This window comes from Petaurus breviceps, unplaced genomic scaffold (genome assembly GCF_028583685.1).
Source record: "Petaurus breviceps papuanus isolate PSGF00001 unplaced genomic scaffold, PetGlider_PUasm1.0 90510, whole genome shotgun sequence".
Taxonomy (NCBI): Eukaryota; Metazoa; Chordata; class Mammalia; order Diprotodontia; family Petauridae; genus Petaurus; species Petaurus breviceps.
This window is the reverse complement of record NW_027187267.1, coordinates 3312894-3340621: the sequence shown is the minus strand read 5'-3', so window position 1 is coordinate 3340621 and position 27728 is coordinate 3312894. Positions and strand designations below refer to the sequence as shown.

Below are 27728 nucleotides of genomic sequence, written 5' to 3'. Positions count from 1 at the left end.
TACAGGAAGAGATATACCTACGGCTGGAGAGAGTAGCCAGTGAGTGTTGTCTGGGAGAAGCTAGGTCTCAGTGAGAGCAAGTATCAGAGGAGTATGAGAGGAAGAGGTCCTGAATGGAGGGAGGTTTGTTCATTGTGGATGGGAAATGCGGCAGAGGGTACATCCCAAGGGGGTGGGTGGAGAGAGAGTCGGATAGGACATGGGTGAAAGAAGACGATGATGATGAGAAAATAGAATGTAGGGGGTGTTCATCATATATTGAACTGTTGATGCTCATTAAGTATATGATAAAAAAAAAGCTTTAAGAGAAGTAGTTGGAAGCAAATTGTGGAGAGTCTTAAATGCCAGGTTAAAGAGTTCCTTTTTATTTTATAGGTAACAGAGAGCCAGTGAAGGTCTTTTAGTAGGAGTGATGTGTTCAGACCTGAGGGGTGGGTTAGAGAAGGGACTCTTGGGGAGGCGAAGGTGCAAACACAATTTTTCTTGCTCCTGACCTGCCCCCTCCACCTCCACCTCACTCCTAGTTACTCACCTTTCTTTATCTCCTTACTGGGAAATACCACCGAATAGACCACATCTTCGCTCTCCTTAGCCTGAGGACTCACTGGAAGGAGTGATAGGTGTTAGAGATGACCCACCCGACCCAATACCATGAATCCCACCCCCCTCATTGGCCCCAGGCATGGATCAAGGCCTCTTCTCAAGAAAGGCACTTCCAAAGGGAAGGAAACTCTATGTGCACATTATCATGATAGCAAGGGGCAGTAGAATACCGAGGGGGCAAGGGAACTTGTTTTTGAAAAATGTGGGGCAAAAGAGGCTAAAAGAGCCCATGTAGATTGCTAGGACTGGAAGGGAACCTACTACTGCTTCAGTCCGACTTTCTCTACTTGTCACTACTGAAATGGAAGTCCAGAGACCTAAAGCCACTTGAAAAAGATCATACATCAATTTACTGTTAAAATGAGAACTAAAACCCAGCTCTCCAGATTCTTAGTCTGTAATTCTTTCCTCTCTACTCTCATGCCATATAGTTAAAATTCACTATTTTACAGATTAGGAAACCAAGGCTGCCCAAGATGTCAGATGTCTTATTCATGGTCATGCTTAGAGTAAGTGACAGTCAGAACTAGAAAGAACCTGGGTCTGCAGACAGCCAGCCCAGCACTTTTTGCACAACAACGGGCAGTTGTGATGATCAGGCTTCCATAGGTAACCAGGGTAGAAATTGGGTCACAGGTGGTTTCTATAGCTTTAGGTGGCCCTGTGGATACAGCACTGGGCTTGGAGTCAGGAAGACCTGAGTGTAAATCTACCCTTAGACACTTAGTCTGCCATGTGACCCTGGGCAAATCACTTAATCTCCATTTGCTTCAGTTTCCCTAACTAGAAAATGGGGAAAATAATAGCACCTCCCTCACAAATTGTGAAGATTAATGAGATACTTAGGCACTATATAAATGCTGGTTGTTATTGTTACAATACTTGTTTGCAAGTGCCTTCTGTCTTTCCCCTTCTCTACTGCCAACTCTGCTATGTCCAAGCTTACTGCCCTCCATTTACCTCTTGTTAGAAGATCTTTTGGCAAAAGAGAGGGAAAGATCCTGGTCTACCTATGTGACCATGCACAAGTCACTTAACCTTTTTGAGTCTCAAGCTCCATACCTGTAAAGAGGGGATAATAATCTACCTAATACAAAGGATTGTTGTGAGGAAGATATTCTGTAATCATTAAAATAAAATGTGAGTTTGCTGTTATTCAATCGTTTCCAACTCTTTGTGACCTCATTTGGAGTTTTCTTGGCAAAGATACTGGGCTGGTTTGCCATTTCTTCCTCCAGCTCATTTTACAGATGAGGAGACTGAGGCAAACAGGATTAAGTGACTTGCCCAGGGTCACACAGCTAGTAAGTGTCTGAGGCCAGATTTGACCTCAGGTCTTCCTGACTTCAGGCCCAGGGCTCTATCCATTGTACCACCTGTATTATTATTATTATTATTATTATTAATGTTCTCCTCTCAGAAGTGCCTGAGGAAGCTTCTTAATTCTCCTTTTCAAAGAGATCTTTTCTCTGTCTCCAGTGGACACACCAGTTCAGCACAGCAGTTTGACCCTTACCATTGACATACACTGGACAAAACTCTGGGTCATGTGATGAGGAGGCCTTAGGGGTTTCTGGAGTTACTGGGAAGAAAGGACCCCTAAGAAACAGAGACAAAAGCAAATGAACATTGAGGAAATGTAAAGCTATGAAACAGATTGTGAATTCTGGGCTGGGATGGAAGAAGGGGAGCATCAGTTCACAGTAGGCTTGGGGCACTGCTCTTTTTGTGAAGATTAACCCATAGGGCTGCACACAGGTAACTTTTATGAGATGGTTTCTCTTAATGGCATGGCCCAAGAGGAATCTTAAACCATGGGAAAGATGGACAGTAGAGAACTAAAACCAGTGTCAGATTATTCCAGACAATTGGTACCTCAGAAACTCTATAAAGAAGGACCAGAGATAGAGCCATAACCAGGATTTCTGCAATTTAGCTAAGTTGGGTTGAGAGCAGAGTCTAAATGGTATAACCATTTCTGTGTGAAGCTAATGTAGACTGAAGAGAGAGCTCAGGAGAATTGAGGAAGATAAATATCTGGAAAGACCAATTTAAGAGGGAGCAGGGGTTGGGGTGAAGAAGATTTTGAGGTAAGTACTGAATTTATTAGGAGGAGGGAGAGTGAATTGAAAGTGTCTGGATAGCAATAACTACAATATGGACAGGATGGGACAAATTTTAAAGGAGGAGAGGTGGTTGCTGAGTGATAGTGGCAGTGGAAAACATGGAGTACATGAAATCTTCTTCCCAGACCCTGTGTGTCAGAAGGTGTGAGAGAAAGAATATTTAGTCATGAAGAGGGGGCCAAGTGACGCGGTGTGTTCAGAAGAAAGCTAAGTTGTATCAAGTACCAACAAAGGGGAGGAATGTAGAAAGAAGGTAGCTAGGATGAAGGAAACTTTGTTCACTGCAGAGGAGGGCTCCAGAGGGCAGAATGGAAAAGAGGACAAAAGAAGGACTGGGGAAGGCTGAGTTAGACAGGAACGAGAGAATGGGTTCTGAAGATGAGAGAGAAAGCAGGCCCATCCTGGAAAAGACAGCTGTATTTGATAGAGTCCTTGGAAATGGCTCAACCTCTTCCTTTCCTGAAATCCACTACAAGCAACTCTGCTTCCTTGACTTTTCCCATGGTGACTTTTTCCTCCAAGGTGCAGTAGCAATAGTAGTAAAAGAAAGGGCAACCTGTTTTCTCCTTCTCCATCTCTGCCACCACTGACCTTGTCCTCTCATCTTTTCCTGGGGCTGCCTTCCTGTCCAAACCCCATGGGGGCACAAGTAGGAAAAGAAATATAATATGTGATGTGTTGGGGCAGCTGTGTATTAACCTTGATGGGGACAAGATGGTACCCTGCTCTAGTGAAAGCTCTCAGGGGATTGGGTTGGGGCAGCTGGGTGGCATAGTGAATAGAGCACTGGCCCTGGAGTCAGGAAAACCTGAGTTCAAATTTGACCTCAGACACTTAACACAAAAATTAGCCATGTGACCTTGGGCAAGTCACTTAACCCCAATTGCCCTACCTTCTCCCTCCAAAAAGCAAAGCAAAACAAAACAAAACAAAAAACCAACCAACAAACAAACAAACAAAAAGATAGGGATTGGATCACAGGGTTTATACAACACTTGAGCCATTGCTGGTGTCTAAGGAATAGTCATTAACTTTCATAACATGAAAGTATCAGACTTACCTGGCAGGATCTGGGACAGCAGTTCCTTCTGTAAAATCAAGTGTGTACAAAAATGACTAATAGGAACCTAATAGATATTTCACGTTGTGTTTTTGCCACATTTGTGTGTGCATGTTTCTATGGGAATGATTAGTCATAGAGAAGCTATGGAGTGAGGGCATGTAGTAGCTATCTATCTTCAATGATTTGAAATCCTATCTTGTAGAAGGGAGATTAGGCTTGTTTTGTTTGGTCCCTGAGGTTAGAACCAGGAGCAGCTGTTTGGAAGGTCCAATGAGACACATTTTGGTTTGTCTTAAGGATAGAAGGTCTCACAATGAATCACCAGAAAATGGAAAGGGCTGTTCCTGTAGCTGCTGAATTCTCCATTTCTGAAAGTCAAGCAGAGGCTTCTCATCTCATCTCTTAGCCTTGATGATTCAGCCTTTGACAATGCTGAGTCTGACTCTGGACAAGTCATGGAACCTTTCAGTGCATGGGCAACTAACTCTCTTGGACTCTAAATTGCAAGGCAGGTGCCAACTTGCATCGGTAGGAATTCTCTCACTTAGGAATGCCCAACACCAACAAAAACGCAGGTCAGTCCTTATACCTATTCCTGTCCCTCTTGTACCACTGAAGAACCTGGGCGATTTCCTCTGGGATGGGGAGAGGCTAAAGGGAGGTGCTGACAGTATAAGGAGAAGATTCTGAAAAGGGGACAAGGGGTTAGTATAGGAGAGGGTGAGGGTTTCCTGACTGGCTGGAGACAAAGGCATTTGGGATTAGATGCAGGGATTCTTAAACTTTTTAGTGTGTCATGGATCTTTTGGCAGTCTGTTGAAGCTTATGGACCCCTTCTCAGAATAATGCTTTTAAATGCACAAAATAAAATACATAGGATTGCAAAGGAATCCAATTTATATCTTAAAAAAACCCAGTTATCAAAATCTTCAAACAAACAAAAATAAGTTCATGGACCCCAGGTTAGGAATCCCTCTAAGTGGGAGAAGCTTGAGACATAACTAGAGCAGGGGTGGGGAATCTGGGGCCTTAAGGCCATACAAAGATTTGGTCTGTAAAATTTGGATTCAGTCAAAAAGCCACCTTTAAGGACCTAGAAGGCCATATTTGTTTTGTAAAATTTGGATTCAGTCAAAAAGCCACCCTTAAGGACCTAGAAGGCCTTATTTGTTTTGTAAAATTTGGATTCAGTCAAAAGGCCACACTTAAGGTCCTAGAAGGATACATATGGCCTTAAGGATGCAGGTTCCCCACCCCTGATCTATGAGGTTTCTTTCAGTTCTACATCAATGTTCCTATGAGAGTCAGAAGACCCTGGTTTGAATCTTGGCCCTGGCATTTGCCAGGTGTGTACGTCCTTGTAGGGAAGTCACTCCTCCATTCTAAGGCTCCATGACTCATCTGTAATATGGTGATTGTACTTGTCCTGCCTCACAAAGTCATCAGTCTGTAAATCTTAAAATGCAATAAAAATGTGAACTAAAAATATTGTGATTACCTGTCTTTTCAACCATAATCACACACACACACAGAGCTCCCCTTTTCAGAAGCAGTGTTTTCAAATGTGGTCAGCAATGATTTAAAAGTTTTCAGAGTTGCCTACTGGCCAATCTTCGACATGCTTAGCCAAGATTTTGTCATTGAAACTGCCTGCTTCTTACTAATGTGCTATTATGGCCAGTCTTTTTTTATTCTCTTTCAAATTCTGATTTTTATAGCCATTTTCTCCTCATACCTGGGGCATTCTTTGAGAGTAAGCATATGTGAAATGTCGGAGTGCCCCTTTCTGAGGGGTAAGAATGGGTCAGACCACTAAGGGGGAGTTTTAGGGTGCAAGGTGAAGGTTGGGCTGGGATTCCAGCCAGGACTGGAATCTATCACCAGGAGATGCCAAAGAAAGATACTGACCTGCTTTTTTCAAGAGCCTGAAATAATTCAGAAGGACTGCAGTGATTCCAGTCATGCTAAACAGGGCCAGAGTTATCCCCAGAACCAGGTGGCTCCTCCTGTGCCAAATAGGGACTGAAGGGAGAGATGTGGAGCCCTGGAGGAGAGAGACTTGATTGCTGAGAGTTTTCCTAAGTCATTTAAAGGGATAGGATAGGGAAATCTAATCTAACAAGTTGGGAAACTGAGAGGTCTCCAGGCTGTCTGGTTTCTGTATCTCCACAGGGAAAAAGAGGTTGAGAACAATGAATGGGGCAGCTCAGTTCCAGGAGCGGTGTATGCAGGAAATATTAATTTCTTGAGAAGTCTCATTATTTCCCCACTGAGTTGAGATGTTCCAGGAATGGGATTAGAAGCAAGGGAAAGAAAGAACACACTTAGCCAATACACATTTACTGAGCAGCTACCATGAACTCAGACCTATGCTGGGTGGTGGAGTACAAAGCTTAATAAATCCTGATATCAGATATAATCCATTTGGGAAGACCACATTCTCTCTCTCTGGGAGAGCTAGCTGTAGTCTCACTCTTTAAGCTGGGGGCTGTTTTCAGGAATAATTCTCTGTATCCCCCTTTAACATCACAGAGAGGAGGAAGGAAGGACAAGTCTTCAAAGGACACCTGAACTTGTTACCAAGGATTTCTCCTTTGTAGGGGGCACAGTCCCTTTGCCAGTCACCTTGAAACACTACTATGTCCCCCACAGTGACACCATCAGTTAAGTGAAGGAATGATGAGATAATGGAATCGAAAGAGAAGACAAGTCAGAGAGGCTGCTGGACTCTGGATGCCTTCTGGCCTCCCAGGGGGCATTGCAAGTTCTACATTAATGGGAAAGGTCATTCTTTTCTCTCATCTGTATAACTGTTACTCTCCCAGCTTCGTTTAAATTCCCACTTCCGAGACTCCACAGGCAGCTTTTCTCTACTATTTTTGCAAGTCTGTTCCCACTCCCCTTTCCCACTCACTTGAATTTCCAGCCTGAGGCTCTGTTTCTGAACTTGACCATCCTCCGTGGCTGCCACACACCAGTACCATCCAGCACCTGTCATTATGGTTGCTGGGATGCAGTATTCTGGGGACTGGTCTTTGCCTCTTATGGTCCTATTATCCTTATAAAAGGAGAAGAAGAGCCGGGAAGCTGACCTCTGGGGGGGTAATTGTGTCTCACAGCTCAAGGCCATTGAGCTCCCCTTCATGGTTTCAGTGGAATTTTTGATTCTCAGTTCTGGTCGAGGGAACAGCTCTGGAGAGAAGTCAGACTTAGGGTCAAGGAAAAATTGGGAGAAGTTAGGTCCTGGGAGTTAAGAAAGCCTGGAGGAAACTGGGCAGTAGTTCATTCCAGCTAAATGATGCACTGGATAGAGCACTGGGCCTGGAGTCATGAAGGTCTGAGTTCAAATCTAGCTTCAGACACTTACTAGCTGTGCAACCCATGGCAAGTCACTTAATGTTTTCCTGCCTCAGTTTCCTGAACTGTAAAATAGCGCCTAACTCACAGAGTTGTTGTGAGGATCAAATGAGAAAATATTTGTAAAGCATTTAGCACAGTACCTAGCATGTTGTTGTTGGTCAGTCATTTCAGTCATGTCTGACTCTTTGTGACCCCATTTGGGATTTTCTTGGCAAAGATACTAGAGTGGCTTACCATTTCCTATTCCAACTCATTTTACAGATGAAGAAACTGAGGCAAATAGGGTTAAGTGACTTTCCCAGGGTCACACAGCTAGTTAGTGTCTGAGGACAGATTTGAATTCAGGAAGGTGGGTCTTCCTGACTCTAAGCCCTATTCTATCCACTGTGCTACCTAGCTGGCTTTGGTACATAGTTGGCACTATATAAATAATTATTCTTTTTCCCTTTCTATTCCACGTCTACAGTCCCCAAATCCAGGAACTCAATAGTCTCAATGTAAGACCATGACCTATCCACCAGGGCTTGTTCTTTCTCCTTAACTAGCCTGCTCTAGAATATTTCTTAGCAAGCAGCCTGAGCCCTGGTCCTTCTGGCTAAGAATCTTCTACCATGGAGGTCTTCAGAGGATGGGTTCCTGTTCTGTGACTTCATAGTTTCCAGTGGCTCATCCTTGGCAGCTTCCACCCCATGGCCAAGTGATCTTACCTTGGACTTGAAGAATGACAGGTTTAGAGCTTTGATTTACTTTTTCATTCCAATACCCACTACAGCTGTACTGGCCTCTGTGCTCCATCCTTGCTGCTTTGATGGATAGAGATTTGTTTTCCTTAGTGAAGAAAAGTGATTTTCCCCATTTGCGAAATATAACCTGGGATAGTTTAGCTTTATTCCATCCTTGGCATTGTAAAATCACATCATCTCCTTCAAACACAGAGTAAGGAGCCTGGAGGATCAACCAGTCTGTAACACATAGGAAGATACATCTAAGATGGTCCCTATCTGCCTCCACTTTCTTCTCTCCAGTATCTCTAAGCATATGACTTCCCATACTGAAACCCTACCCATCCTTGCATCCTGGCTTAGATGCTTCCTGAAATCTTTTCTTATCCCTCCCCTCTGACTGACTGGCAACAATAAACATATTGGTGGGAGATTGTGAGCTATGGTTTTGAGTGGGTGTGGAACTGGGTTAACCTGTCTGAAGGCCCCATATGTGAGGGATGCCCCAGGAATACAATCATAATAGCCAATTATTGTGTGAGGATAATACTATGTCATATCCAGAAAGGGGAAAGATTATTGTTGGCTTGGGTGGATTAAGGAAGAATTCTTGGAAGAGGCGGCAATTGGGCTAGCTTTTAAAGGATCAATAGAAACTTAAATGGCAGAAAAGGAGGTTTGGAGGATGTTGCAGGCATAGAGAATAAATATGTAAGCAAAGGCGTGGGACAGTCAAATGTGCGGTATGTACAGTGACTGACGAGTACCCTAACTGGGCTAGATGAGAACATCCATTGGCTTCTTCCCTTACTCATTTGCTGCCTACAGATCTACTTCATTCTTTAAAACAGAACAAAACAAACAAAATCCCCAAAACAAAAATATCACTTGACCCTGACATAACTTCAAATTATCAGCCTATACCTTTCTTTTTTTTCACAACTCTCAAAAAAGTCATCTACATTTATTATCTCTGCTTTCTCATCCCTTGCTCTCTTTCCAATACCTTTGTACTCTGACTTCTGATTTAAAACTTGTTTTTAAAACTATTTTCTCCAAGGTTTCTCATTATTTCTGAAACACTAAAACTGATAGCCCTTTTCTCAGTCTTCATTATAATAGACCTCTTTCAATAGTATCCTCCTGGATCCTCTCTCCCTGCCTGTTTTTTTTTTTATTTGTGTCACTCTTCTTGCCTGGTTTTCCTCTTACCTGCATGATCAAATCTCCTCAGGTTCCTTTGCTGAATTCTCACACATGTTGTGTCCCCAAGGCTCTGTTCTGGACCCTCTTCTTTCTATATACTCTCTGTTGTGGATTTTGGACTGTTTTCATCCATGTGCAAATTCTAAATTTATATATTCATCCCTCATCTTTCTCCTGAGCTGCAGTCTTGTATAACCAACTGTCTGCTGGTTATATCTCACATCTAATCTCTCACAGGCAATTCAAACTTACAATGTCCAGACTTATAATGTCACTTCCCAAGTCCTCTCTTCTTCCTCAAAAGTGGTGCTAGATTGTGTTAGATTGCGGAGGGATGGGAATGAGACAAATGAGTTTTAACTTTACTCAAGAGGCGATAGAAAGTCACTGAAGATTTTTGAGGTGAGAAAATGACATGACTACATCTAGGCACAATATATCTCACAGTGGTGTGAAGGGTAGACTTGGGTGGGGAGGGAGATAGTGAAAATGGGAGGACCCATTAAATGACTACTGAAATAGCATAAGTGGGTGGAATTACCGTTTTTTGCTTTTTTTTTTCCCCCCAAGCACCTCCTATAGAGCCTGGCATACAGTAAGTACTTAATAAATGTTTGTTGGTTGTTGATTGATTAAATGAGAACTAGTACTAGGATGTTGGCAGTGGGAATAGACAAATGGGGACAGATATGAGATATTGCAGATGGAAGATGGAGAGCGAAGAGTTAAAGGTAACACTGACATTTCAAGCAGAAGAGTTTGCATGGATTATGTTGCTAATAAAATAGTGAAGTCAGAGGGAAAAGGTTTGGAAGGGAAAATAATAATGTTTGCTTTGGATATATGTTTGAGACGTCAGTGGAAAATCTAGGTGGAGATGTTTGGAACTTGGAGAATAGGTGTAGTTTTGAGTATTGTCTGCATAGAGATGGTAATGAAGTTGGGGCAGTGAATGAGATCCCCTAGGGAGAAAGGAAAGAAAGGACCAAGGACGGAAACTTAGGATATATCCACCTAAAGGGGTGGGAAGGGGAGGAAGAGCTAGTATTAGAGAAAAAGAAAGAGCAGTTTAGACAGTTAGTAAGAGAATCAGGAGAATGTGGTGTCTTGGAATCCAAGAGAGGAGAGAGCATTTAGAGCGATATTGAAAATTTTTTTAATATCTTGAGAAATGATGTACTTAGAGTACAAATTGAAACATATTTTCTTTCTTTTTTGGACATGGTTAATGTGGGAAATTGTTTTGCATGACTATACATATTTGTCAAGGTCTTTTTTTCCTTGTCTTCTTAATGGGTTGGAGAGGGCGAGCAGTGAGCAAGAGAATATGGAAATAAAAATAAAATAAAACAGAATTAAATTTTATTATATCTTCCCTGACACCTTACACAGTACATTTCAAATGGTAAGTACTTAATGATTGATATTACAACTGATAGATACCCATCAACTGAGGAATGGCTAAAGAAATTGTGGCAAATGAATATTATTAAATATTGTAAGAAACAACAAATGTAATGAGTACAGAGAAGCATGGAAAGACTTATATGAACTGATGCAAAATTAAGGAAGGAGAGTCAAGAAAATAACATACACATGACTACAACAATGGAAATGGAAAGAACAATCACAAAACAACTGAAAATGAATGTTACAAAATTATAAAGAATAAGGTTGATTCCAAAGAAAAGATATGAGGAAACATTTTTCTTTACTACTCTGCAGAGGGGTGTGTGTGTGTGTGTGTGTGTGTGTGTGTGTGTGTGTGTGTGTGTGTTTCACCATGTGTAACATTAAATATAGGCAGTTTTTTTTTGATATGTTGATCGATTTTACTGGTTTATTTTTTCTTCTTTTTTTTTAAAAGAAAATCTTTGTCACGTGGGTTGGCTCTCTGGGAGAATATATGGGAGGGAAATGGGGAAATTTAGGGGATTTTAAAACAAAAGATATCAATAAAAATTTATCTAAAAACAACCTCCTGAGTAAATATTTGTTCACTGTTTGAGTAATTTTAATGTCATTCATCAACATTATACCAGTCATGACATGAATATCTGAGTCATTTAAAACCTCACTCATGATACTTCTTCCTTCTGTCTCCCTTCTCTAGGGCTTTCATATTGGCTCCTGGCATGTCCCTCACCAAGAGGCTGAGTGAGGTAAATCCCAAGGTGACCTCCTTTCCTCTCAGTGACAGCCATGGGGCACATTTTGCTCTTCATTTAGTGCCCAAGGTCCAGGGCCTATGGAATAACATTTCCCTCCTTCCCTTCTTCCCCTCCTCTCTTTTCTTCCCCTCCCTCTGTTCATTCCTCCCTTCCTCCTTCCTTCCCTCCCTCCCTCCCTCCTTCCTTCCTTCCTTCCTTCCTTCCTTCCTTCCTTCCTTCCTTCCTTTCTTCCTTCCTTCCTTCCTTCTTTCCCTTCTTCCTTTTTGCATTTCTTCCTTTCTCTCTCCCTTCCTTCTTCTCTTCCTCCCTTCCTTCTTCCCATCCATTTCTCCCTTTCTACTCCCTTAATCCCTGACCTTCTCTACTCTAACTTTCTTTTTGTTTCACAAGTTTTTACTTGACAGTAAGCATGGTCCTGTGGATGGACAGATCCCCTCAGAATTAGGATGAGCTGGGCTTATGTCCTGCCTGTAAGATGTGTAGCTGTGTGATTCTGGGCAAATCACTTAACCTCTCAGTGCTCCTAGACAACTCTGATTATGAATGGAAGAGAAGGTGCCTATCTGCTTTAGCAGATGTTCCTTATTAGATCCCTATAACAGTTCAATCATAGGAAAAATCCTCTTAACACATAAAAAACTCCTCCTTACCTCCCCGTCCATTCTTGCCTCTGAAGACCCTAATAAGGGTAGAACAAATGAACACTTATTACTGTCTAAGAGCATCTCCATCACTCTGGTCACCAGGACCTGTTCCCATAGGTCTCCCCAAGACTTTAACTCTTCCACAAACTCTAGAACCTGACCAGGCTTCTGCCAGTTCGTAGAAAGAGTGTGGGATCCAAGGGGAGGGAGGAAACTCAAAGTTGAATCCCTAGAACATCCCCTTGGGATCTTTAAATGATGGACATGAAATGATTTCCTGAAGCCCCTCTGTGCCCCTTGCTCACCATTAGAGAAGGTGATCTTCACAGGGTCTCTGAGGGCAGACTCCAAACTCCCACAGCTGTATTGTCCACTTTTTGAGATCACAGTGCTGTTTTTAGAAGTTGTGTAGAGCTTCTTCCCATTCCTGTACCATAGGATGTTTCTTAATCCCATGAGATCCAGATGTCCACATGTTAAATATATTTTCTCATAAAAGAAGACAGTGGTCCATGGAGGTTGAAGAGACAGGATGGGTTTTGTGATGACATCTGAGATGTAAAAGGAGACAGATACACAGATGCCAGGGACTGGCTCTGGATTCTGAAGAGAGGGGAAGAGTGAGGCCCAGGGTCCTTACTGGAAGGGAGGGAAGCTCAAGGCCTTTACTCCAAGGACAGTGAGGCTCATGGTCCCCACTGAGAAGGTGGAAGGTTCAGAGTGCTCTATGAGGTGGAAATGATATTCAGATGCTGCTCAGTGATGGGAAGTGAGATTCAGGGCTCTTAGTGAAAAGAGAATAAAGTTCAAAATAATTCTTAGTGAGGGGAAAGTGAGGATGAGGGGGGGTGGAGAGGAGTGAAGTTCAGGGATGTCAGGGAAGGGATGATAGCTCATCATAGGGAGAAATTAGTATTCTCAGAGAGTGGGGTATTAGACCCAGAATTCCCAGTGAGGTTTAGGAAGTAGGAGTGTTTGTGTGTGTAGAGTAAAGCCCAGACTGCTTTGTGAGGGTGAGAGAGAGAAAGTTGTCTCCCTCTAGCTCAGAGATACTACACTGTAGAGGGACCAGTGCGTAAGCCAAAAGGCAGTAGGAAAGGATTAGTCCATGCTCCAGCTCTGGGATGAGGGGATATTAGATTGGTGTAAATTTAGTGTTCTTTTCATGGTCCTTCACTTCCTGTCACAAAAAGCTCTGGGGAGTGAAGGGATTCCCCTCAGAGAGATACCGAGATTGCTGAGGAAATCAGGGCTGGGCCACAATGTCAGACTGTAGGACTGAAGAGAGAAGCAAGGAAGGTAGGACTCACCAGACTTTCCAATGAAAAGAGCTGTAAGAGAGCAGAGAGATGACAATTAGGTGAGACTCTAGAAAGGGCTTTCTCATAGGGAGGAGGAGGTAAACTTTGAGTGAATCTGTAGGAAAAGCTTTTATTGGTGCCCACTGTGGGCAGCGGGTGCTAGGCTGCTAGGTCTCATTGTGGGGAGGGAAAATAAAAGGGAGAGAAGACACAGGTCCTTCCTTCCCTGAAGGATATGACATAACAGCTAGAGAGACAAGATATACACATAGGAGAGCAAGAGAATACATTTGGTGGGCTGAAGAATAAAAAAATCCCACTATTCTACCAGGAAAAAAAAATCCTTTAATTTAAGATCAATCGAATTGTAAGCCATTACTAATTTAGAGAGGTGTCCTAAATGGTAAAGTATCCTCATGCCTTCCAATATGTCTGCTGCAAGACTGTTTTAGGTAACATTTATAGGAGTCTTAAACAACTTGGCAGTGGAGAGAATGCTGGATATGGGCATGATAGCTGGAGTGGAGGGTTGGATCTCAAGTCAAGGGGACCTGACTTGCACTACTCCCGTAGGCACTGATGGAAAATTGTTACTGTAAGGGCAAAAATTGTCAATACCAAATGTAATGTTACCTACAACTTCCTAAATGAAGTTGGCAATGTCAGAAAGTCAGTAACATTCCCAGCAAGGTAGTGTTGATTAGGTTGAGCTGAGTTAGATCTTAAGTCTCATCCTGAAATATTGCCTTGTCGGGGGACCTGGCTTGAGTTGGATCTAGGCCTTTGATGTTCTTCCCCCCTTCCCCTGGAATGCATGGCATGAAAGGCAAAACGGCCAGAATGAAGTGGTTCTCCTTGTTTGATTGCCTGAGGTGGATGGCGTTTTATGACCAGGCCTTGTTATCTCATACCTGCTTCTTCCCCTCTCCTCCTAAAGGCATAAGAAGCTTTTGCATGGGTCTTGGAATTGGAAAATCCACTGGACATTCCCCAGGGTGGCAGGTTTGCTACCCTGTTATCTTAATTAAAGACACTTTACTCTCCAACTTATGGCATTAATTTATTTCAGGATATAACAGCACTTACTAGCTATGTGACTTTGGGTACATTACTTATCTGAAAAATGGGATTAATAACTGCACTGGCCTCACAGAGTTGCTGTAAAGATAAAGAAATAAAATATGAAAGTGTTTTGCAAACCTTAAAGTATATAAATTAATATAATAATTACTATAAATATTAATTATTGTTGTTATCAGATGATCTGGGTTTGAACCTGACTCTGTCACTTACTGTCTTTGTAAGTAACACCTTCTCTGGGCCTCAGTGTCCTTATCTGCAAAATGAGGGAATTGAACTAGATTAATGTTATCAAACTTAGAAACAGAGGCCATTAAATCCTGCATACATATAGCCTTGCTGGCTGTATATTTACTTAGAAAATAACACTAATACAATCAATATTTTATTGTATTTTTATTTGTTTTGTTAAATATGTTCCAATTACATTTTAATCTGGTTCAGGCCACTCTTGGGAGTGCCACAAGTGGATCTTGAGCCCCCTATACCTCTGGATCTCTTCTATTTTTCTTCATCTATGATCCTATGACAGCTGTGACCATATTTTTAAAGGGCTCTCATATAGCAGAGAGATTAGGTTTGTTTTGCTTGGTCCTATAGGAGGAAATTGGTGGAAGTTGCAAAAAGGTCGAAGTTAGGCTCAATGTCAGGAAAAAACTTCCTAATGGAGTTACACCAAAGTAGAGGAGGCTACTTTTCAATGAAGTAGGTCCCTTATCAATCAGTCAGTAACCCAATCAAAAAGCATTTATTAAGCACCTATTGTGTGTCAGGCATAGTGCTAAGGATACAAAGAATGGCAAAAGTTAGTCCCTGCCCTCAAGGAACTTGCAGTCGAATAGGGGAGAAAACCTTCAAATAATCATGCCCAAGCAAGATTTATAGAAGAGAAATTGTAGATAACCAACAGAGGAAAGGTACTAGCATTAAGGGAAATTAGGAAAGGCTTCTGATAGAAGATAGGATTTTATTTGTGATTCGAAGGATGCCATGAGGTTGAGATGAGGAAGAAGAGAAATCCAAGTATGGGAGGATAGCTCATGAAAAATGCCCTGAATTAAAAGATGATGCATCCTGTTTGAGCAATAGCAAGAGGTCCAGTGTCACTGGGTTGAAGAATATGTGATGAGAAGTAAGGGTAAGCCTGGAAAAGTAGAAGGGGGCCAGATTCTGAAGGGCTTTGAACACTAAAGGAAGGATTTTATTTTTGATCCTGGAGGTAATAGGGATCCAGAGGGGTTTACTGAATAGGGAAGTGATGTGGTTAGACCTGCACTTTAGGAAGATCAGGTTGATGGCTGAATGGCAGATGAATTGGGGGTGAGGAGAGACAAAACAGGCTGACTGACCATCAGGCTACTGAGATAGTCCTGGGGTCCACAAGGTAGATTTCAAGGGTGTTTGAACTTAGATGGGAAAAATTTTTCATCTTAATTTCAATACCATTGTCCTTTAAAATTTTATGTATTCTGTTTTATGCATTTAAAAACAGTGTTTTGAGGAGTCCATTACATTTCCTCAGATTGCCAAAGACTTGGGAAGGTAAGGAATGTGTGATTTTCACCTCAGGCAGTAGAAGGCAGCAGAGAGCAGCTTGGGGCAGGGACTGGGTCAGACTTTAGAGCCTTACCCAGAAAGAGAGGAAGGGAGGGTTTGCAGCCAACAAGCCCTAGGAGTACATCTAAGGAGAGGAGTCAGATTTGCGAAGCCAAGATCTTGGACAGAACAGACAGACTATAAATGGCTCAGGCATAGTGGTCAGACACTATCAGAATGGACATAGAGTCCCTGTAGCAATCCCTCTGGGAAGAATAATTATAAAGATAGCTTGCATTTATGCCACACTTTGTTCTTACAAAGTATATTATCTGACCCCCATAACCCTATCAAATAGGTTATGCAAGCATTAATAGTCCCTTCTTACTCATAAAATTTGCATTGACATCTTTTGTTTTTACATGGTGTTCATTTCTAAAGATATCCCTCTCTGTCCCCACTCAGCAAGCCATCCCTTATAGCCATTTTATAGATGGGACCTCTAGAAGGCATCTCACAGCTTTTATCTCCTTTTTTTTTCTCTTTCAATTTGAAAGGAGATTCTGATCCAGTCTCTGATATTCTATTAGGGACTTATACTAGACAAATTTCTAGTACTTTGTGTTAAACTTACAATTTGTGTCAGATATAGTGGAAAAGGTGCTGAATTTGGAGTGAAACAACCCAAGTTTAAACCTTTGGCTCTATTACTAATTACCTGTGGAACTCTGAGCAAGTTATTTCCCCTCTGTAAAGTCTGCATTTTCTCATTTTTAAAATGAAGGATTTGGACTAACATATGTCTAAAATTCTTTCCAACCCTAAAAACCTATGTGACAGTGGCCATTCCATAGATCATGTATGGGGATAGACCTTGGGCCTGGCCCCTTTTGGTGAATCCCTTGATAAAAAGAGCAGATGTGATCAGAGGGTTCTGGTTGGTCCCTAGGTGTTCCTCCAGCCCATAATGGGGGTACATTGGTTAAGGAAGAGGATTTGGCAGGAAGAGCCTCTCACCCAGTGGACTTTACAAGGAGAAACAACTTTTACTCCTGCTGTCTTCTGAGCATGTGGTACGGGATGCCAACAGCTCTTCTTTGGACTTCCCATGGTGGGAAGTCCCCACCTCTGCCCTAGTAGCTATTATGGGGGAAAAATAGGAACCATAATTATTTCGGATGATCTTGATGGACTAACAGCGTAGAAATCCCCCAACACCTAGTGGCCTATTATTAGAATGTCTCCAATTTCTACTCAAGGACGCAGTAAAGCAGATGGTCTCATCCATGGTGGTAACAACTACTTGCTGTCCTTGGATAAGAGACCCTGCAATTTTGTCTAAAAGGATTGTTTTCACAATTATGAAAGTGTTTAGTTGCTTCCCCTTGTTGCACGACCTTGGACAGTGAATATTTTCTTATTCTGATAATAAATCCTACTACTTGCATTCCAAGTACTCCCCTTTTCTCTCTTGATCAACTTCCTTGACTCCTTTTCTATCCCTTGCTCTCCTGTCAAATGTTTTACTTCATCCTAAATTGCTATAGAGTGCAGCTAGGTGGCACAGTGGATAGAGTGCCAGGCCTGGAGTCAGGAAAACTCATCTTCCTGAGTCCAAATCTGTCCCCAGACGCTTACTAGCTGTGTGACCCTGGACAAGTCACTTAACCCTGTTTGTCTCAGTTTCCTCATCTATGAAATGAGCTGGAGAAGGAAATGGTGAATCACTGTTGTTGTTTGTACTTTTTTTTTTGTTTTTGAAGAGGAACAATGACATCTCGGGATGATGTTTTGGATTGCACACAAACTGGATTTAAACAAGGCAGAGTTGCACCAAGAACCCCAAAGGGGTCGAGAAGAGTCAGACATGACTGAGACAACTGAAGAACAAGAAGTTGCTACGGAAATGCTACTGATTAGCTGTGCACTCAAAGCAAGCCTGAAAGGCTATAAAGATAGAATCTGTACCCCAGGAATCTGACTTTGCTATCTGTGAGAGTAGATATCTTTTTTATTTTTTTTGCTTTTTGGAGTGGGGAAGGTAGGGCAATTGGGGTTAAGTGACTTGCTCAAGTTCACACGACTAGTTCTGTGTTAAGTGTCTGAGGCCGCATTTGAACTCAGTTTCTCCTGACTCCAGGGCCGGTGCTCTATTCACTGTGCCACCTAGCCGCCCCCTGTTACCTGTCTTTGACCCATGGTCATGGGGGGCCTGATGACAATTGTGGGTTTCCCAAGAAGTTGAGAGAAAGCTTTAACACTAGTCATGGCAGTGAGAGCATGAGCATGAGACTGAAACTAAAAGCCCTACCTGTCTCTTTTGTTTTGTTTTTTTCCTTGGACACAGGTAATTGAATCTTGAGATAGACAGGAGGTTGCTAGCAACTTTGTGAGTTTGAGAGGTGGAGAATTCCTGGGTTCTGGTGTGGTTTCCCAGCAGGAGGTCACTTAGTAGAAAGCTTCTTGAAAGAGATGGCCAGCTCCAGGAGGATGAGCCTAAACCAAGCCCTGGCTTGCCAGAAGATGTGAACTGCTCAGCAGAACCAAGATAAAGGTGCTATGCCTATTCAGAAATCCTATGAAATCTTTTGTATTTTAACATTTTAAATGCTAATTTCCCAGGAGAGTACCTCAGGGATGTTGGTTGTTGAATTGTGCTTTATGTATTTGTCAATCTGTAGTTATGAGTCTTCAGTTTTCAGTATTTCTTTTGTGGTGGAAGAAATTAAGAGTTGTCCTATGTCTGATTTACTTTGCATAACAATGATATAATATTTGTAAAATCACTTGAAGCAATACCAGGGGGATTAGATGGATAGAGCACTGGGCCTGAAGTTAGGAAGACTTGAATTCAGATCTTGCCTCAGAATTTACTGTCTGTGTGATCCTAGACAAGTCACTTAGCTTCAGTTTACTTAATTGTAAAATGGGGATAGAGACCAGCACCTACCTCCCAGAACTGTTGTAGGGATCAAATGAGATAATATCTACACAGCACTTAAAACAGTGCTTGGCATATAGTAGGCACTTAATTGATGCTTATTCTTATTCCCTTGCCTTATATTGAGTTCCTTTCTAGAAGACTTTGTTTCTTTCTTTTGAGTAGACCCTAGACATGAACTAAATCTATACTTCAAGAGATGATCCCAGGGCTCTGTGGGTATGAATGTAACGAGCCAGAGAGTATGAGGTGAGCCCGATTTCTCTCTTTTAGAAGTCAGATTCCTCTGGGACAGAACCTTATTCTTCATGGACTCAGAGCTAGGGGTCCCTTAGGAGGGTAGGGTGCTCCATCCTCTGGTTCACAGAGTGGTGGTCACAGAAAAGATAAAGGTCACAGGATAATTGATTTAGAGCTCGAAGTACTTGAAGCTCAGTTCAAATTCCCCCTTCTATATGAGGCTTTTCCTGATATCTCCCAGTTGCTGATATCTGCCCCTTGAAATTACCCTATATTTATCATGTGTGTCCTTATATATGGACACATGCATGTTGTCTTCTTTGATAGAATGAAAACTCCTTGAGGGCGGGGATTCTCAAATTTGTCTTCATATCCCTAGTGCCTAACGAAGTGTCTGGCATGTAAACAAACGGTTCACCACAAGGGGCCGGGTCCAAGGCCTATTCCCACACATGCTCTATGGGATGGCCACTTTTATGTAGGTTTTAAGAGTTGGGAAGAATTTTAGACATCTGTTAGTCTAAATCCTTGATTTATTATCAAAATAAGAAAATATTCACTCTCCAAGGTCAGGCAACAAGGAGAAGCACTAAACATTTTTAAAATTGTGAAAACAATCCTTTTAGACAAAATTACAGGGTCTCATCCAAGGACAATGCTTATTGAATGATTGATTGATCTTGAAATCACACTCTTCATCATTCCCAAACAAAAAGTCTCCCAATAGTCATTTAGTCTCTTCTTAAAGATTTCAAGGGAGGGGGAAACAACTACAAATTCATACTAAAGCAATATGGTGGAATGGAAAAAAATACAAAAAACAACAACAAAAAAAAAACCCTTTAAAATCAGTAGAACACTTCCAAAAGGCCAATGACCAAGTTTCTCATGATGTCCTCATAAACACGATGGAGTAATGTGTACTGTGCCTTATGTGGCTGTGGATTTGTAGCTGACTGAATAGCTATGCTAAAAGAGTCTTAAGGTTCCCCCATCCTTAGCCCTGTCTTCTTCAATGTTTAATTTTTTTTAACCAATGACTAACCATTACTTGTATAGGATACAAAACTAGGAGTGATAGCTAATATTTTGGATGACCAAGTTGAGAGTCAAGGAGATTACAGGATTTTAAGCTGGAAGGGACATTAAAGGGAGGAAGGGAATAAGCATTTACAGAGTACCTAGTTTGTGCCAGATACTGTGCCAAAAGCTTTTTATAAATATTATCTCATTTAATTCCTGCAACACTTTTATCATTACTTTAAAATTAATTATTACTTTTGAAATTACTATTATATCTCCATTCTATAGTTAAGATGACTGAGACAGAGGTTAAATGACTTGGCCAGGGTCACATAACTAGCAAGTATCTGAGATCAGATTTAGACTCAGGTCTTTCTGACTACAGGTCCAAGACTCTAGCCACTGCACCACCAACTGCCTCATGAAAGACCACCTATTTCAACTCCTTCATTTTAGGCTGCCCTAAGCAGTACTGAGTGTTCAAATTTTAGGAAGTTATGGTCTAGCCCACCTCTAACACTTTAGCTGTGACCATAGGTCAGGCACTTAATCTCGCTAGTACTCAGTTTCTTAAATGGCAAAATGGAGATAAGAACAGCTGTAGCACCTTCCTGTCAGAGTGGTTTCAAGGCTTGCGAAAGATTACATGGGCGATATTCTTTTCAAACCTTAAAGTAACATATAGGGCATCCCCAAAGTCTTAGTGCAGTTTTAAGCAAAAGTTTTGGGAGAGCATTTCAGAAATTGGTCAGATCTTTTATTCTTTACTAGAAAATATCAGTATTCCCACCAGTACAGGCTCACAATGAACAGGAAGCCATGCAGTAGGAGGAAGGAAATGAGATCTGCACTTTGGCATCCAGAATTGATTTTATCCCCTTTCTTTCTTTGCCATTTGAAGGAGTCTTCCTGTTTGCCATGCTAAACAAAATAAGGTATAGCCTCAGCATTTGGATTAATACTATGGGTGTGGCCCTTTACAGACACTTTATCTGCCAGGCTCAAACGCTGCCTGAGGCCAAAATGCCCCCAAATGATCTGGAAGCCAGAGACACCAGCAACTTACCAAATCAGGGAAGGGAGACTGGCAGCTACTGTGACTCCTTTCATATCGACGAGGAAAGGGGAAGCTCACTTCCTCTGTTTTCCCTTGCTTAGAGTTAAGTCCTGATTCTGAGGTAGCTCCCAGATATACAACACTTCCCTTTGTTTTTTTCCCATAGCTTGGGTGGAAGGCTTTGGGATAATCCCTGAAAAAGGTAGGAGGGCAAGCAGGAGGAGGTTTTGGGTTATGTTTGGTGTCAGAGCTCCCATGTAGAAGTGCTGAAACCTTTTCCCTGGCATTTTTGTTATGTTAAATAAATCACGTAGCCTTAATGACTGCCACATTTGCTGATTTCCTATGTCTTGGGGATTTGAGGGGCAGGAGACATTTGTCCACCCTTAGAAAGGAAAGTTCAAGTGTGCTGTTGAGGGCTGGCTCTAAGTTATGTGCTTTCATATGAATAATATTCAATTATTCACTAATCTAAATTCAGAACCAGGTTACTATGAATTTTAAAGTTGCCTAACCATTAGTGCCTTGCAATTTTCTGGTATGAGAAGCTGAGTGCACACTGCAGTCCTTGATAAGACCACTCAGTTGGTGGGCTTGAGTATAGTGCCACCTAGTGAACATCTCTGATATTATATTCCCTCTCTGGATAATTAATGTAGTGACATGCTACCTTTCTGTAGGTAAAGAAGGTAGCCCATGAATGAATTTCTACTTCAGGACCAACAGAACTTAAATTGCTGCCAAATTTTCCATAAAATCTGGTCTCTTTAGTTCTATACTCCTATTAGCAAAGCATATAAGGATGTATTTGCAATTTAGGCTTATTGTTACTGCACTAATTGCAATATTGTCACTGTTCTTCCCTGAACATAAATGAACTGAAATTGCTTTGTAGAGAATGTATATGTGTATATCTAGCTATATTGATACACTGAGAACTTTTTTCTGCTTAACATTGGAATTCTTGTTACTTTTTCCCTTACCCACTCAAATGCCTTTTATTTAGGTCAGAATTCATATGTGGATTTCAAGGAGAAAGCTGAAATTCCTTTAAACTAACACTAAATTGTACTCTCTGAAGGAATAAGCCTCTAGGCCATTCCCTTTGACTATGTTCAAACAAGTGAGTGCTCACACATATGCAAGACTCCTTAGAATAAGCGTGCTTGTTTTCAGCTAGTCATGCAATTTCTCAAATTGCTATATTTTATTTATCCCAGAGCAGTCGAGAAGATCTCCTGTTTTCAAAACTATAATATGTTCAATTCAGTCCAAGTGAAGTAGATTTTTTTGGTATTTTTTTTTAGCTAAAAGATTCCCTTAGCCTAAGCAGAGACAAGAAGGATGAACCTTTCAAGCCCTCTCTAACCATCCCATCCCATTCATCCTACTGTGTGCCTAAAGTCTTCTTCAAAAGAAATTTAAATCATCTGGAATGTATGTCTGTGATGGAACCTTAAAAAATAAAAAGGAAAGCTACCTCTTCTCTCTCTGACATCCCCCTCTCCATCAGCCATCTTTGATGTTAACACTTGGAAAAAGTTGCTTCCTTTGGTTCTAGTACCCACTTGAGTTTGGGCTGCTATCATTCCCCCCAACTATGTCTCATCTAAAGATCCTCCTTGGGATGCCTAGGGACATTCACCTTTCCCCCTTTCCCAATTGTCCTTTCCTTTTGCCTACTTTTTTTTTTCTCCCCCACTGGTGGTGGTCTTGGATAGATGGTGGAGACTCAACTCAAGACAGATCTGAGGAATACTTATTCTTATTTCTACCTATTTTGAGACTTCTGCTGACTTTATTCAATAAACTTTTCTCTCAAATTGTTATATTTTATTTATGCCTGTGGTCTGTTTCCTGAGTGTGGTGGTTAGTTCGTCACAAAATCACTCATTTAAAGGACAATTCTGCTAATAATGTGAATATGATGATCTGATCAATCCTTTCTTTCAATGATTTTCTTCAGAGCCCAAGAGTAATGAACCCTGAATCATTTGGAAAAATGATTAGGGTTCAAAAACAAATGCCCTAGGGGTGACCTGGAGTATCCACTGAGTGTATGCACCTGCCCCATAAGTATTGTAGTAGTGGTTCTTACATTTCAGAAGAGATAAGAAAGGTAAAACGAAACAGATTCAGCTATTACTCTAGAGGACAGAACCAGGACCTGTGGATAGAAATTACAGGAGGGACAGGGCAGCTCTCAGATCAATTTAAGGACTAAATTTCTGGGCAAAGATTCTTGACCTGTCCTACATCTAACAGCACTTCTCTACCCCAGTAAATGACAATGAAGCAGCTGGTGGAAATGATTCCCTTTTGGCTGGTGTTTAATCCCTGATGTAGTTTATAGAGTTATCAGGATACCTGAAGCCAGGAAGACCTAGTTCAATTCCTTTCTCTGTCTAGCTGTGTGACCCTGGACAAGTCACTGAACTTTTCTGTGCCTCAGTAGCATTCTCATTGGTAAAGTGAGAGGTTGAAATGGATGGACTCCAAAAGTCTCTTCTAGGTCTAAACACATGGTGGCCTTTCCTCACTAAGACAAATGATTAAACTGGTCCTCCCATGACCACACTCCCCACTCTGCCTTCCTCTGGGCTGTTCTAGTTTTGTGACTGATTCCTTTTTTTTAAATCCTTTCAAGGCTTTCACTGATGTATTTTACTTTAGGTAAAAATGTTGGGGGAGGTGCAAGGAAGAAGCAAGATTTCAGATTTAATATGACTTGACTCTGGTTGTACTTCCCATCTGCCCCACTCCTGCCAAGTATCTTACATTACTTAAATTCTAAGACTGCCACAGCTACTGGTGGCCTCCCTCCCAAACATTATTGTATATTACTTCTTAATACCCATTTTCACTTATTGTCTTTGTTCTGCATATATTTATATATGTATGTGTGTATAAATGTGTTTGTTGGGTACTTATCTTCTCCATTAGCATGTAAACTCCTTGTGAGTAGGGATTGTTTCATTCTTTTTCCTTGAATCCCTGGCTGAGCACAGGGCCTGGCATGTAGGAAGCACTCAATAAAGACTTGACTGATTTATTGAACACTGGCTACTACAGGGTTTTGTACATAGTCGGTGCTTAACAAATGTGTGTTGAATTACTTGCTGAACTGAATAGACAGGTAGGGATTTTTTGACGGGGCAGAGGTCTCTGGCAATATTCTGAAGCTCAAATTTCTAAGGAAAATAAGTTCAAAGAGTTCAATCAATCAGCCTGCAAGGTGGTCAACTCAACAAACATTTTATGAACCTTTACTTTGTGTAAAATATTGTGCTAATAGATGCTTGAGGGCAACACAAGCATATGAATCTGCTGTCCTACAGCAGAAGGATTCAACTCCTTCTGTTTGGTCCTAGCAATAGTGGGAACATCCTGTGGAAGCTGTAGAAGAAGATTTGGCCATATATAAAGAAAAAGATCAGATCACACTGAAAGTTTTGTTTTCGGGTCTGGGTTGCACATTTTATTAGGGACATTGGTAAAGGAGAAGCTTTTTTTTTCTCCAAGAGAACTGACTGAAAGTGGAATAGGCTGCCTTAGGACAGGGTGGGTATCCTGGAGCTCTTCAAGAAAAGGCAGTAGGAGATTTTATTGAGAGGATTCTCATCCTGGTATGGTTTGGATTCTCTGATCACCCTGCCAAGGAGCCAGATTTGGATGGATTGGGAAAATGAACCAATGCCCACTTCCCTTACTCTCTCTCATCTCTAGCTCCATTAGTGGACCCTGTTGGAGAAGAAAAGCGTGAGCTCCCAAATTTCCCTTCCTGGAATTCCTGTTCCCAGAGCCCTAGGAAGTTCCCCTGGGCTTACTTACCCAAGAACAGCAGAGCCACCTTCAGCAGCATGGAGCCCAGGGGGAAAGGAGTAGACACAAGTTCCTTAATAGAATGCACATCAGACAGGAGGCAGGTGCCTCTGTGTTGGTGGCAATTGTGATCTGGTTATAAGGGCCCCAAGGGCAATGGCTTGGAGTAACTATAGAGGAAGTAGAAGATTAATTTCAGATAACTGTTTCCTTTCAATATGAGGAAGTAGCTAGGCCCTGACTTTTCTTTAGCACCCTCTTTTCTGAATGTCCATTTGGTATAGTGGAAATGGGGATGGCATGAGGAAAGAGGAGTACAGAGTATGATTAGTGAGATTGCATCACTCGTGAGAACCTGAAAAACTCAGGTTTGGGGTCTTTGGAGATTAAAAAAATGGTAAACACAGCCGGAAATAATCATGATAATGGTGATATGATAACTAGCATTTATACAGTACTTTAAGGTTTACAAAACACTTTAAAATATCTCATTTTATACTCATAAGAACCCTGGAAGGTAGGTGCTATTATTATCTCCATTTTATAGATGAACAAACTGAGGCAGAGAGGCTAAGTGACTTGCCAAGAGTCATATAGCTCGTAAATGCTTTATTTGAACCTAGAGCTTTCTGTTTTCAGGATCAGCCTTCTTATCTACTGTATAATCTGGTTAGGACAGTCAAAGGGGGCAGTTGTATAAGTGTTGGAATCCAATTTATTTTATTTTTTGGAGGGGGGAGGGCAGGGAAATTGGGGTTAAGTGACTTGCCCAAGGTCACATGGCTAGTAAGTGTTAAGTGTCTGAAGCCACATTTGAACTCAGGTCCTCCCGACTCCAGGGCCGGTGCTCTATTCACTGCGCCACCTTGCCGCCCCTGGAATCCATTTTAAAAAATCATCCTAATCTAAGTTCATCTTAATAGAACAAACTTTGACCACAAACAAGGTTATGGGTTTCTAGAAAATGAGAGTTTTAGTATTCACTCCAACCTTCAGGAGAGATCAGGAAAAGAACCCGGTGGTTGGATTGTTGTTTCATGCTTAGAGATCACCCTGTCTGTCCTGGATTCGATCTGGCCCTACTCTGATTTTGCTGATATCAGATTCAGAGGATTATGAAATCTAGGGTATTTCTTCAAAGTCTCAGGGTGGAAGAAGCTATTTAAGCTGGGTTACATAAGGGAAATCATCCTAAAGATTAGAGCTGTCTCAAAGTATGCACTTACTTGAGAGGGACTTGGTTGTCCTTCTCTGGAAGCCAACAAGCAAATCACTTGTCAGGGATGTTGTGGAGAAGATTCCTGTTCAACTGCAGGTAGAATAGATGTCGTTTGAGGCTCTTTACAACTCTTAAGGTTATTCCCATTTTACAGATGAGGAGATTGAGGCTCAGAGTCACAGGGCTAGTAAATGGTAGAGTCAGGATTCTAATCCAGATCTGTTCAGAGTTTAAATCCAGAACTTAAGTCTCATTGGTCCTCTCCAAGAAACTGTGATGGATGAAACCACAGATTTACAAAGCAGACAAACCAAGACCAAAAGGAGAGGAAGGAAAGGTAGGATGGGAAAGAAAGGAAGCTGGGTCAGGAGGGATGGGAGATGCTCCAGAATGAAATTCTGAAGATGCAAAAGAAACAATGAGATTTATCAAAAGGGATCTATGTGGAGGTACAGAGAACCCACTAACCAAATTTAGATTTTTTAAGATTAATGCTCAGAAGATAGAAGCAAGGTCAGGTTACAGAGGATGACTATAAGAACATATGTTAGGAATGATAAATTTCTGAATGAGGTGAATCTGTCAATGGAAACTAAGGACAATGAAAGTGGTCATTTATCAAGGGTGGGATAGGTCCTTTGCTTAGAGCAGATGGGACAGTGATAACTTCTAACAGAAAGCATGTTAGTCTGCTCAAAACATTTTTTTAGCTTATTTTCTTTTCCAGGGAGAATGGCCTTTGCCATTAGAGTACTGGAAATGAGGAAGCCAAAAAATATCTAATGGAAGTTGATATCCAAGATCAATGAGGAGGTAGTCAGAGTACCCTAGCTGTTCCTGATGAAGTCAGGTGACCTTGCCCAGATGAACTGTTGAAAGAAAAATTCTTCATTTGGGCTTTCACCTAGATTAATAAGGAAAAACTCAGACCAAAGAGAATTAAAAGGATTTTATTATAAGTACCTCAAGGTAGGAACCCCTTGACCACTACTCACTGGAGATCAGCAATGGCTTCATGGTGGGGACAGCTTTAAAATAATTCAGATAGGTCCACCTTAGCAAAAGAGGTGGGGCCCTTGAATCTCAGTTCCTCTCCAAGGTCACAATAAAATGACAATTTGCAGGTAGGGGTACATTACAAAAACAGGTGATACAAAAAGTTGCAGACTTGGTATTTCCTTTCCCACCAGAGCCTCCCCCAACACTATTTGATAAGCTGGGCTGGGAATAATGGGTTACTGAGTCAAAATAACCTTCAACATAACTACATCCTCAGGTACTAAAAGAACTAAGAGATAGGATTGCTGAGTATCTGACAGTGATATTTGAAAGACCATTGAAAACAGGAGAGGTACCATAAGACTGGATAAGGACAAATGTCCCAATTTCTTAAAAAGAGAAGAAAAAATATTTTAAAAAAGGAAAAGAAAGGGGCAGCTAAATGGTGCAGTGGACAAAGCATTAGCACTGGAGTCAGGAGGACCTGAGTTCATGTCTGGCCTCAGACACTTACTAGCTGTGTGACCCTGGGGAACTCACTCAACCCCCTTTGCCTCCAAAACCCCTAAAAATGTTTAAAAGAAAAAGAGAAGGGGCAGCCACTTAGCACAGCGA

The 27728-nt window shown here is 41.5% G+C and overlaps 1 protein-coding gene across 1 annotated transcript in view; it reads right to left on the bottom strand.

Annotated features, from left to right (window-relative positions):
- Positions 1-25044, bottom strand: part of FCRL6 (Fc receptor like 6) — a 35352-nt gene extending 10308 nt beyond the window's left edge. Inside the window, 9 exon segments of the mRNA XM_069062867.1 lie at positions 533-604; positions 2120-2202; positions 3790-3817; positions 5701-5836; positions 6707-6984; positions 7860-8114; positions 12201-12446; positions 13206-13226; positions 24905-25044. Coding sequence (XP_068918968.1) covers positions 533-604; positions 2120-2202; positions 3790-3817; positions 5701-5836; positions 6707-6984; positions 7860-8114; positions 12201-12446; positions 13206-13226; positions 24905-24935 — 1150 coding nt within the window. The 5' untranslated portion in view covers positions 24936-25044.
- Positions 25045-27728: the final 2684 nt, after the last annotated feature.